Genomic DNA, 13,247 nt, shown 5'->3' on the forward strand with positions numbered 1-13,247 from the left:
ATCGCATCCATGTACATGATTTCTTGCCGAGTCCTATCCTGATTTATTTCCACCAGCTGTGAGTTGAAGACCACATGTCCCAAGATTCCATGCTCAAATTTGGCGTCGTCAAGCTACGCCTTTGTTTTGAATAGGCCTCTAGACTTCTGGTGGACAGAAAATATTACATATTGCACCTTTAATACACATTCATTCTACATGTTATGTAGTTTATTTTGATAGGTGAACTGTCTTTATTGTGTTAAGAGAGGGAAAGCTATGGGAGGTTTTTTTTTTTTTTTACCTCCGCTGGGTGTATTCTTAAACAGAGGCGTTCGAGAAAGACAGCCTTGCCACAATAAATCGCTATTTTTCTGCACTTAACAGGCAAATTTTGCCAAGATATTTTCAGAGATGATAGACAAGATGTTATAGAATTTTGACAAAATAAAAAAGACATTCGACCTATTTTTTTTACTTTACTGAAAACGTTCCATCATGACATCTGACGGATTTTCCCAGATCGCATCACCAATATAACTTAACAGAAAAAGTCAGGAAAAAGTTCATATAATGTAGCAAATTATTTAAAAATCAATTATCAATATAAATTTTTATTTTCAAAATTTAAATAATGTTTTATCAAACTTTGATAATTGCCTTAATCTTTTAAACAACTGAGAAGATAGTTATCAAATTAGATTTTTACAAAAAAAAAAAAATAATAATAATCACCTGTCAAGTTCCTAAATCTGTGCTTATGAGAGTCAATTATGTATTATTATGTACGTTATCATCTCTGACAGACAACATATTCAAGCCACTCAGGCCTATTTATATATATATATATATACCTAAAATTAGTTTATAAAATTAGGTTTTGAGTTTTGCTTTGCTGAAAGGATATATGCATATTTTATTTATATATTTATGTATTAAATTTATTTAAAATTGTGCTGTGGTGTGACAAATCTCAATATGATCTAAAAAAAAAACTGCATGTACAATGCAAAAATATAGTCTATACCGAATAATAGGGGTACAGCTATACTAACAGTTTACAGCTATGCTGCATTTTCCAAAAGTCACTGAAGTGCAACCTTAGACACACTGCTGCCCTGGCTGACCTCCCTGCGCAGATCACTGAAGCTGACGCTGCTGCTGCGCGCGTGCGCAGAGCTCACACTCACCTGTTGCACTTTAGCACACAATTCATCCATCATCAATGGGAAACCGCACCATATTCCTTGTAAATAACCCTCTTCACTGCATGTCAAATGCCAAAGGGATCTGTCAGAACCTACGGACATGTCCGAAAGGTAGGAAAAGTTTTGTATATCCTGATATGGAGCACAATTGCTGTATTTTTTTTTTTTTTTTTTTTTTTACTTTTCTAAACACTGTCTGGAACAGAAACGCATGGTCATCTGGCTTTTATTTTAGATCTGTCTGCTTTAATCGTGTTTAATATAGTTGATAGTTAATTTTCTGCATAATTTATTGGAATTACCACTGATCGATCTTTAAAGCTATTTTCTTTCGTGGATTATATAGGCTTTAGGTTAATATTAAGACATTATATTAAAATATTATTAAGACATTATGTGATCGATGTTCATGTTACAAATATGACAAGATATTTTAATTAATTATTGTGTGAAAATAACTTGTATTTACAAGTAGCAGCTTCACAAAACCTAGCACATCATCAATATAACAGCGTTAATGTGAGCACGTCTTATATACAATGTTCTGATATAATGTGCCGGTGTGCTCGGGTGACGTGGGTGACTTTAATCCGGATCAGGGTGCAGAGTTCACGGTAATCTACACCAGAACCTCAGCCCAGCGGATGTAAGGACGCACAGGCTCTTATTACACACAGAATATGTGTCTCAAAGCCTGCTGAGCTCCCTACATAGGCAGCATGTTTGGGCAGCGTAGGTGTTGTACTGTACATTATGAAGATGTTTTGTCATGTTATAACATATAAATTAAGTGGTAATTTAATATGAATGAATCTGAATTAATGAATGAACAGAGGAAGTAATAATTAAAGATGCAGTCCGTAACTTTTTTTGGTTGAAAAGTATACAAAATCCATTTCTGAGCAAGTACATAACCAGCCAGTGTTCAAAACTATCTCCTTACCTTAGCCCGATTCACAACGGTAAGCTTGTAATAATGTTTTCTAATTTGAGTGGTACTGGTAGGTTTCCGCGGGAAATTTGAGCATGCAGCCATTCGTCTTTGCGTCATTACGTCACTTCTGTTTACATAAAGGAGTCGTCTCAGCTAGTAGGCTGTATGGCATGTGAGGATGCTGCAGGTGAGGATGCTGAAAGAGGCAACACTTGCAGACTACAGCTTTAAATAAAAAAGTCTTTATAACAACAGCACAGTATGTTGTATGTTGAACGGAATTTCTAAAATGGAACTGGAGATTTCCTAGTTTAGTGGTAAAAATATCAGTAAAATGTTACTTTTTATTACCTATATGAATTAAAAACAGGGACAATGCAAAATTTTTATACAAATGGGTAGTCAACTCACTATGTTTTGGGACACAGCCAAGGATCTGTCTCTATTTGTGCAAATTTATTAAAAATAGTTGGTCATTAATAACATTAACAAATATTACTTAGTTGTACTTATCATAGCAGGTAATTTGAAGTCAAACAGCTATATTTTCATATCTATTCAAATTTGAATGTAAATTGAATGTTAAAGGTGCTAAAGAGGATGTTTTGTTTTATACATTTTTGCAATATTACTTGAAACTGTCTTTACTAAAAAAAGACTATTTATTAGGTGCACTGAAAGTAATAATATTAATATACATCATCTGTGCACAAGGTAGGGCCTTAAAAACATCAGCCAATCGTTTACGCGATCATCGCGTAAACGATTGGCCCTCTGGCTTGTCAATCACTGCCGTGACATTCCTTGTGAGAGACGTGCGCGGATTGGCCCTCTGGCTTGTCAATCACTGCCATGACGTTCCTTGTGAGAGACGAGCGTGGCTGCGCGCTCCAGTAACTTTCCACACTCCACAGGCGCTGCATGCAATGTTTTTGTCCGGAGACAGGAGTAACAACTGCAGATTATGATTTACCTGCGGTGAGTCCGACATAATGAATCCACTAACACGATACAGCGAAATGAAATGGTAAACACTCGTGTTCCAATACTCGTGCACAAGTTTTGGGAGGCATTCCCTCGAAAGGAAGGGGGGTTGTTCTTACGCATGCGCTCATTTCAAAAACTCAGTAACCGTCTTTGGTTTCTCAGTCGACGAAAAGATCCTCTTTATCACCTTTAAAGGGATAGTTCACCCAAAAATGAAAATTCTGTCATCATTTACTTACCCTCAAGTTGTTCCAAACCTGTAAAAACTTTCTGTGTTCTGTTGAACATAAAGGAAGATATTTTGGAGAAAGTTTGTAACCAGGCCGCTTTGGAGCACCACTGACTTCCATAGTAGGAGAAAAAAAAATACTATGGAAGTCAATAGTGCCCCAGAACTGTTCAGTTTCCCACATTCTTTAAAACATCTTCCTTTGTGTTCAACATTACAAAAAAATGTTTGGAACAACCTGAGGGTGAGTAAATGATGACAGAATTTTAATTTTTGGGTGAACTATCCCTTTAAGCATGACTAGGCCAATGAAATGTTTGGTAATGACTTCAGTCTCTCTCTGTCTAGTTCCTCTGGAGTGAACACCAGCAGTGAAAGCTTTCCGAAGTCTCACTCGCACTACTCTGAGTTAAGTGACGCACACACTCCTTTCTCTGTGGAACTGACTCCAGACTCTGGCATTGTTGCCACACCAGTGAGTCAATTCAAAGTCAATATGATTGCAAAGTATCATGTGTGGTTTGATTGACACCTTATATGTCTAAACTATACGGACATTGAATGTTGTCGTTGTGGTTGTTTTGTGTAGTTGCCATCCAGCCGGTTCAGGTTTGCCTCGTGGCACTGGCTAGAGGAGCATGATGTCCGCGGAGACCAGCTCGCCTGTCCCAGGGTCAGAGAGGGTAAGAGGACATTCTGGGTCACTATTCATTTTTTCAGTTTTACCATCATATAACCACTGGACACAGACCATCAGTGATGTCATCAAACAGGACCTGCTGAAGACGAGCTGTCTGTTAACAGTGAAGATGTAGTTCTCAGAGGAGGAAGGAGGAAGAGGAGGGAGGATGAAGGACAGAAATGGGAGGAGAGACTCCAGGAGAACTGGGAGAACTGTGTGGTGAGACACCAAACAAGCATCCATCCATATCTATCTATCTATCTATCTATCTATCTATCTATCTATCTATCTATCTATCTATCTATCTATCTATCTATCTATCTATCTATCTATCTATCTATCTATCTATTTTTTTGAAAGAAATTAATATTTTAAAGGGTTAGTTCACCCAAACATGAAAATTCTGTCATTAATTACTCACCCTCATGTTGTTCCACACCGTAAGACTTTCGTTCATCTTCAGAACACAAATTAAGATATTTTTGATAAAATCCAATGGCTCAGTGAGGCCTGCATTGACAGCAAATAATTAACACTTTCAAATGCCCAGAAAGCCACTAAAGACATGTTTAAAACAGTTCATGTGACTACAGTGGTTCAACCTTAATGTTATGATGTGACGAGAATACTTTTTGTGTGCTAAAAAAACAAAATAATGACTTTATTCAACAATATCTAGTGATGGGCGATTTCAAAACTCTGCTTCATGAAGCTTCGAAGGTTTACGAATCTTTTGTTTTGAATCAGTGGTTCGGAGCGTGTATCTGCCCAAGTCACATGATTTCAGTAAAGGAGGCTTTGTTACGTCATAAGTGTTTCGAAATTTCAATGGTTCACCACTGGGGGGCGTGACTTTGGCAGTTTGATCCGTGCTCCGAACCACTGATTCGAAACAAAAGATTCGTAAAGCTTTGAAGCTTCATGAAGCAGTGTTTTGAAATCGCTCATCACTAGATATTGTTGAATAAAGACGTTTTGTTTTTTGATGCACAAAAAGTATTCTCGTCGCTTCATTAGTTTTTAGTAGCTTTTTGGCGGTTTGAAAGTGTTAATTATTTGCTGTCAACTGAGCCATCGGATTTTATCAAAAATATCTTAATTTGTGTTCCGAAGATGAACGAAGGACATGAGGGTGAGTAATTAATGACAGAATTTTCATTTGTGGGTGAACTAACCCTTTTATTTCAGTAAGAACACATTAAATGGATCAAAAGTGACAGTAAAGACATTTATAATAATTGCAAAACATTTCTAATTCAAACAAATGCTGTTCTTTTGAAATTTATATTAATCAAAGGATTTTGGAAAAAAAAGTATCATGGTTTCCACAAAAATATTAATCAGCATAACTTTTTTCAACATTGCTAATAATAAGAAATGTTTCTTGAGCAGCAAATCAGCATATTAGAATGATTTCTGAAGGGTCATGTGACACTGAAGACTGGAGTAATGATGCTGAAAATTCTATCTATCTATCTTCATATTGCATTCACAGTTCTGTCTCTGTGACTGCAGGTGCTGAACTTGTCTTATCAGGACCTGGGAGATCCATACCAGCTGGAGAACTTCATCCGCATCCTGAGGAGACTGATCCGGGTGGAACGTCTGCAACTGGTGGATAATGCACTGAGGGATCTCAGTTCTGTCAGACTGCCAAGGTACCAAACTAACCTTTACACTATAATAACTGCAAGATGTATTTATTTTAGTGCTCATGAATGTAACTCTGAACACTGATGACACTGTGGAAATGAGCTGATGGAGTGCAGATCTGGTTGGTTATAACACAAATTCCCCTTGATCTTTCAATGGAGGTGGTCCTATTATATTGCATTGGTTGTTTTGTAACATTGTAGTGTATGGCTGTGTAAAAATACATGTAGTGCAACTTTAGCTGTGTGCTGTAATCTCATATGAGGAGTTTATTTTACAGTAAGAAGGAAACTGTTAATTATGTATCAGCATCAAACTCAGCCTCTTTAATCCCATTATTTTTTTTGAATATGGGTCTTACTGATAAAAGATTATATTTGCATTAATAATATTAATATTTAATTTATAATCATAATAACATTAATTGAATTTTACAATTAAATGACATGAAAATGAATTTTACATATTTTTTCTCCAGAACTTCAAATTGTCTTGCAGATATTCTAGACACAATTTCTGGAATGTCATAAATTTAAATTTATGGGCTAAACTAAATATAAAAAATGTAATATTTTTCAGCCATACTGAATGAGACTTATAAATACAGTAGCTCCAAAAAGGATTTGGTCACACTTAGTGTCAGTGACTATCATTTCACTAGATATAATTTATATAATACATACAATATAGTCAAATGCACAATCTTTTCTCTTCACTGTAGATCAACACATTACACATAACATTTTTTTTGTGTGTGAAATATTTGGCTTCAAAAATGTCATTGTATTTTTTTCTTTAGAATAATCCTGCTTTAATATTTTAGCATCTAGTGCAATGGCATTCATACAATTCATACAATTTCACACAATGTGAGTTTAGTATATAAGGCAGAACATTGTGGCACATTACAATCACTAACAAAACCTGTGACTGAGAATGTGCATGTGTTATAGATGTAAAATCCTGAATCTTCACCGGAACAACTTGACGTCCATTCGTCAGCTGCCAAAGGTTCCTGAGATCCAGCACTTGTGCCTGTCTGAAAACAGTATTTCCTCTCTGGGCGAGTTGTCCCTGCTGAGGAGCGCTCCGCTTCGATCTCTGACCCTCAAATGCAACCCCTGCCAGTTTCTGGAGGACTACCGCTCACGGTGAGAGAAATGTTTTACTTCATCAGAATGGTACAATACTTGGTTATAGTTTTGGGACATGCTATGTGAACACACACACAAAAATTATGGACACGATTCCAAAAAAATAGTCACACTGGTACTGTTCGTGGTCAAAAAATGACTGCATTGGAAATGAATGGGAAGCAAAATTAATCTAGTGGAAAAGTTGGGTACTGCATCCAAACAAAATCTTACTAAAAGCTCATTTTTTGAGATATCAACCTCAAATTTGGAACACAACTTGTTTAGATTCATGGCTTTGATTTTATTTTGGAAAATATATGTATATTTCATATAAAATTTAAAAATAGTATTTTTATGCATTTTTCATAATAATAAACTTTTTTTTAATTTTTCTTCTTCTTCTTTTTTTTTTTTTTTTACTTTTTTAACTTCAGCAATATTCTGCCTTGTGTCTTCTTTAAAAAGAGACTAAACCTAAGTCTGTGCTTCAAAGCATTCAAGATTTATGACAGTTTAAGTAGGAAATTTCATTTTTAGGTCTATGATTAGGTAATCAATGGATCATAACTATTCCATAAATATAATTTAGTAGCATGAAATAAAAAACACTATCATACTAAAATATAGTACATTCATTTAATTGAAATTATAAAAAAATCTCTCATTTTTGACCACCACACAAGCAGCACCAGAGGGATAAATGTAATTTCATAATTACTTCTATTCTATATACTTCTTTGAAATGTTCATTACATTGTTCTTAACAGTTTAATGGCGAATGATACTGACAAACATTTAAGGTAAACTAAAATTTAATGTAATTCCTATTGAAATGTCTATGTCATGTTTTTTTAAAATATTTGAAATTGCAGTTTAGTACATTTAAAATACATTTACTTTGAATGTAATATTGAATAACACGCTACAGTTAAAAATTATGTTCTTTGCATGTGCTTTAGTTTGTTAGTCAACACATCAAAACAATAATTGTACTTCTTTAAAGCACAGCAAAAGAATATTAAACATTATAATCTAAAATACAAAGTGCAGTTTGTAAGTTTGTAAGCACCAAACCTGTATGATTTTCTTTCTTCTCCTGAACACAAAAGAAATTTAGAAGAATATGGGTAACTAAACAGTTGATGGACCCCACTGACTTCCATAGTATGGAAAAAATACTATGGAAGTCAATGGGGCCCATCAACTGTTTTGTTACCGACATTCTTCTAAATTTCTTTAGTGTAAACGATGACAGAATTTTCTTTTTTTTTTTTTTTTTTTTTTTAAGTGTGTTAAGAAACTTGAAAAGTGTATTGTAAATAAATGGTCTTTTATTTCACCATAATATATTATCTGCAAGTACAGTTTTTAAAAATATATAATATTTTATAGGGGTGTGACGAGATCTCGTGTCACGAGATCTCGCGAGACTAAACTGTGACTAGATTTCACGTCGAGGCGAAAAGTAGTCTGGTGGTGTTGCTATGACAGAATGTTAGGATGATTAAGAAAGAATATGCCACCGCTACGTTTACATTACGCCTCCACTGTCGTTTATTTTATTTTTTTTTGCATTTAAATAAAAAACATTTAATTCAGTTGGATGACGGTCGCCTCCGCTCCATATTTACAGAGTACGCGCGATCGCTGAAAGTGAAAGTAAACGCGCGCGCACGCATTCAAACGCGTTTTCAATACCCCGCATTTTGAAAGCGGCTCCCTGATGAATGCTATTATCTCTCAATATGAAAGCTATTTTAGGCTGGGCAGTGTAGTTGTAACCAGCTCTTAGCTCTGTATCAAATAAAAATTTGGTCTTATTTGCACTTTGAATATTGAGTGCGATTATGGTTGCACTTATTGTAAAGTGTTACCATAAAAATGAATAACAGTTTTCTCTTAATCTTATTAAGCACAAACAATTAGGTTTCATTTGTTAACATTAGTTAATGCACTGTGAACTATCATGAACTAACAATGAATGACTATTTTTATCAACTAACATAAAGATTAATAAATACTGTAGCAATTATATTGCTCATTGTTAGTTGATGTTGGTTAATGCATTAATGTTAATAAATGAGACCTCATTGTAAAGTGTTACCATTTTTATTTATACTGTTTTTATTTCTATTATCTGTTTGTGGAAAGGAGTTCAGTTAGGAGGTCAAAAGTTGTAGAAGCTCATAAATCATGTACAGTAAGGTCTGAAGAGACTGAAATCATACAGAAGAGAAGTCAGTCCGTTGAGTTAGTAGCAAAACCTTTTACAGTACTTGAGTATTGTTGTCTTTTACTGCATATGATAATTCATACTCAGAAAGTAGAACTGAAATGACATTCATTACGAAGAAGATTAGTTAAAACATTTCAAATACACCTGCAGACTATTTTTTCTAGTCACGTATTTCGCCATCTTGTCTCGTCTCGTGAACTCAATCTCGAGTCTCGTCTCGTCTCGTGAGATACCCGTCTCGTCACACCCCTAATATTTTAAGATTTGAAGTACACTACAAGTGCACATTCAGTACAATTAAGCACACTTCTATTTCACATAGATACATAGATCACCACTGAGCTTTTAATAACTTGCTGTCAAAACAGTGTATTGCTTAAAACTAATCAGCTAATTACAGATTTTAATTATTATAAAACGCCATACAGCATCATTTGTCTCAGAAATCGTATAATGTCCCAAGTTAATAGCTATGCCAGAAGATATAATTTACTAAAAAAAAAGAGCTGACCAAAGATTGATAGTTCATTCCAAGCGTTAAAAGAGAGCCAAGTCTAACCTTAAAGTCTAACCTTGAGATTTGTGCCGTTTCCTCCGCAGTGTGTTCTTCTGTTTGCCAAAACTTCAAGTTCTGGATGGCATTCCAAAGCTACCGGAAGATTCCGTGCCTCCCTCCTCACCAGCAGCATCCAGATTGTGTACCATTCTCTGACATCGCAACAGCAAAACCTGAAGCCAAGATCTGAATCCAATGTACTGTACCGTCAGAGTGAACTGTGAAAGCTCCATTAATGCCCTTGTATATAGTTGTAAACTCTCAAATGTAGTCTTTTGAGCTGATAAAAGTACATTTTTTTATTAAAGCTATTTTTGTACCTGTACTTCACATTTACACATTTCATCTACTCAAAATAAACCTGCATTGACTTAAGGCAGCAGCAGCCAAGATATAAATTGAAAAAAGACTATTATCAAAGCATGGGTGGCTACATATAGAATGGATCATAGCGCTTCCATTGTATTTAGGACTGTTCAGGTCCCAGTATGTCTGCTGCATGTAATTCAGGCTGTTCGGTTGCTCAATGACCAGCCAACCCTTGGCTTTGTTAAGTTCACACTTTGTCCTGAGGGCTGTTTTGACAGACGAGTCCGTTCTTGGGTGGTATTGCTTGATGCTTGGCTGGTGTGAAGAAAGGGCACAGAGATTAAATCAGATACAGTCATGTGACACTGCGGTTAGCAGCAGATTAAACTGATGATGTCACAGCTAAGCGTTTCATGTTCTCAAAGGCTTCTGTGGACAGACGCATATCAATAATATCTTAAATTGAAATTAAAACTGTGACCATGGTCCTGCAGAAAAGATTGGGCCTTGTGCTTTGTCTGTCACGTTCTCCTTTAAGACAAACATAATTGTTCTTAAATATAATCGGAGTACAATAGTGTACCTCAGAGATGATGTGTTTTTGTATGCAAAACCCGGAAGTGAGTTAGCATTTTAGGACTTCCTTACGGTTCCATCGCCCTAAAGTCTGTTTTTTTAATGGGTTTTTGCTAAATCGCCTGAAATAAGCTCTTTGGTTAACAAAGCCTCTAAATACAGTGGTGGTCAGAATTATTGGCACCCTTGGTAAATATGATCAAAGATGACTGTAAAAATAAATCTGCATTGTTTATCCTTTTGATCTTTAATTCATAAAATTATAAAAAATCTAACCTTTCATTGAAGGAAAAGAATTGAAAGTGGGGGGGGAAATCACATTATGAAATAAATGTTTTTCTCCAAAACACATTGCCCACAATTATTAGCACCCCTAGAATTTTTATACATATCTCTGAAGTAAAATATCTCTGAAGTATATTCCCATTCATATTTACATTTTTTTTAGCACACCAGGGTGATCATGAACATAAAACTGTCCAGCCATGACTTCCTGTTCCACAGGAGTATAAACATGAGGAAACACAAAGGCCAAATTCCCTTAATCATTCATCACAATGAGTAAAATCAAAGAATATAGTTTTGATGGGCAACAAAAGATTGTTGAGCTTCACAAAATAGAAAATGGCTGTAAGAAAATAGCTGAAGCATTGAAAATCCCCATTTCCACCATCAGGGAAATAATTAAGAAGTTCCAATCAACTAAAGATGTTACAAATCTGCCTGGAAGAGGACATGTGTCTAAATCGCCCTAATGCGTGATGAGGAGGAGAGTTTGAGTGGCCAAAGACTCTCCAAGGATCACAGCTGGAGAATTGCAGAGAATAGTTGAGTCTTGAGTCTCGGAAAGCCTAAAAAATGATCAAACAGCACCTACATCCCCACAAGTTGTTCAGGAGGGTTTCAAGAAAAATCCTCTGCTCTTATCCAGAAACAATCTCCAGCATATTCAGTTGTCAGACACAACTGGAACTTCAAACACGATTGGCTTCTATGGTCAGATGAAACTAAAAAAAAAGAGCTTTTTGGCAGCAAACCCACCAGATGGGTTTGGTGCACACATGGATAAAAAGTCCCCCATGTCCACGGTTAAATATACTGCTGGATCTTTAATGTTGTGTGCCTATTTTTCTGCTGGAGGTCCTGGACATCTTGTTCAGAAACATAGTATCATGAATTCTATCAAATACCAACAGATAAAAAATAAAAACCTGGCCGCTTCTGCTAGAAATTCAATAATGGGCCGTGGTTGGATCTTCTATCAGGACAATGATCCAAAACAAACATCAAAACCAACACAAAAATGTGTCACTGAGCACAAAATGAAGCTTCTACCATGACCATCCCAGTCCCCTGACCTGAACCCTAAAGAAAATGAGTGGAGTGAACTGAAGAGAAGAAGTACCAGCATGGAGCTGGGAATCTGAAGGTTCTGGAGAGATTCTGCATGAAGAAATGGTCTCTAATCTCTTGTCAGGTGTTCTCCAAACTCATCAGGCATTATAGAAGAAGAGTCAGAGCTGTTTTCTTGGCAAAAGGAGGTTGCAAAAAGTTTTGAATAAAAGGGTGCCATTAATTGTGGCCAACGTATTTTGGAGAAAAACATTTATTTCATAATGTGATTTCCCCCCAACTTTCAATTCTTTCAATTCTTTTGAATTAAATATCAAAAGGATAAACAATGCAGATTTATTTTTAGTCATCTTTTATCATATTTACCAAGGGTGCCAATAATTCTGACCACCACTGTATTTTCATGTTTTGATCTATGACATAAAACACACCAGTTATAACCCGCTTGTGATTTTTTTAAACCTTTATTTAGGCTTCAAAATGTATACATTTTGTTTTAACTTGTAAAGATTATCTTGTTAGACAAAACGTGTAAGTGTCATAACCCTTTGTTAAAGGATTAGTTCACTTTCAAATTAAAATTTCCTGATAATTTACTCACCCCCATGTCATCCAAGATGTCCATGTCCTTCTTTCTTCAGTTGAAAAGAAATTAAGGTTTTTGATGAAAACATTCCAGGATTTTTCTCCATATAGTGGACTTCAATGGACCCCAAACGGTTGAAGGTCAAAATTACAGTTTCAGTGCAGCTTCAAAGTGTTCTATGCGATCCCAGACAAGAAATAAGGGTCTCAGTCATTTTCTAAATAAATAAAATTTTATACGTTTTAAACATAAATGCTTGTCTTGAACTAGCTCTTCTCTTCTTCTCTATTTGAATTCCAAAGACACTGCTAAGTGTATTACTGCCCTCCACAGGTTAAATCATTTGGGATCGTGTAGAAAGCTTTGAAACCGCACTGAAACTATAATTTTGACCATCAACTGTTTGGGCTCCATTGAAGTCCACTATATGGAGAAAAATCCTGGAATGTTTTCATCAAAAACCTTAATTTCTTTTTGACTGAAGAAAGAAGGACATGGACATCTTGGATGACATGGGGTGAGTAAATCAGGAAATTTTAATTTGAAAGTGAACTAATCCCTTAAACATAGAGCTTATTTTTTTGCGATTTTCCAAAAGTCTATGGGGAAAAATGCATATTTCAATCGAGGGAACCCATGCGCCACTAATCCGGGTTGGCCTACAAAAACACGTCATTTCTGAGGTACTCTATTTATGTGTACATTTTAAAATGTGTTTACCTGCTGTCGCAAACGCAACCGCGTGCATCAGCGAAATGTAGGTAGCCTACTGTCATTATTTATCATAGATGTACGTATAAAAGGCACAAAACATTGTATTTTG

The 13,247-nt window shown here is 35.6% G+C and overlaps 1 protein-coding gene across 1 annotated transcript; it reads left to right on the forward strand.

Annotated features, from left to right (window-relative positions):
- Positions 1-961: 961 nt before the first annotated feature.
- Positions 962-10,466, forward strand: LOC125253886 (dynein axonemal assembly factor 11). Its single transcript, XM_048168134.1, has 7 exons — positions 962-1,298; positions 3,686-3,812; positions 3,927-4,020; positions 4,111-4,238; positions 5,535-5,677; positions 6,626-6,823; positions 9,645-10,466. The coding sequence occupies exons 1-7, from the start codon at positions 1,288-1,290 to the stop codon at positions 9,754-9,756; spliced, it is 813 nt and encodes a 270-aa protein (XP_048024091.1). The 5' UTR covers positions 962-1,287; the 3' UTR covers positions 9,757-10,466.
- The last annotated feature ends 2,781 nt before the right edge of the window (positions 10,467-13,247 follow it).

This window comes from Megalobrama amblycephala, linkage group LG19, assembly GCF_018812025.1.
Source record: "Megalobrama amblycephala isolate DHTTF-2021 linkage group LG19, ASM1881202v1, whole genome shotgun sequence".
Classification (NCBI taxonomy): Eukaryota; Metazoa; Chordata; class Actinopteri; order Cypriniformes; family Xenocyprididae; genus Megalobrama; species Megalobrama amblycephala.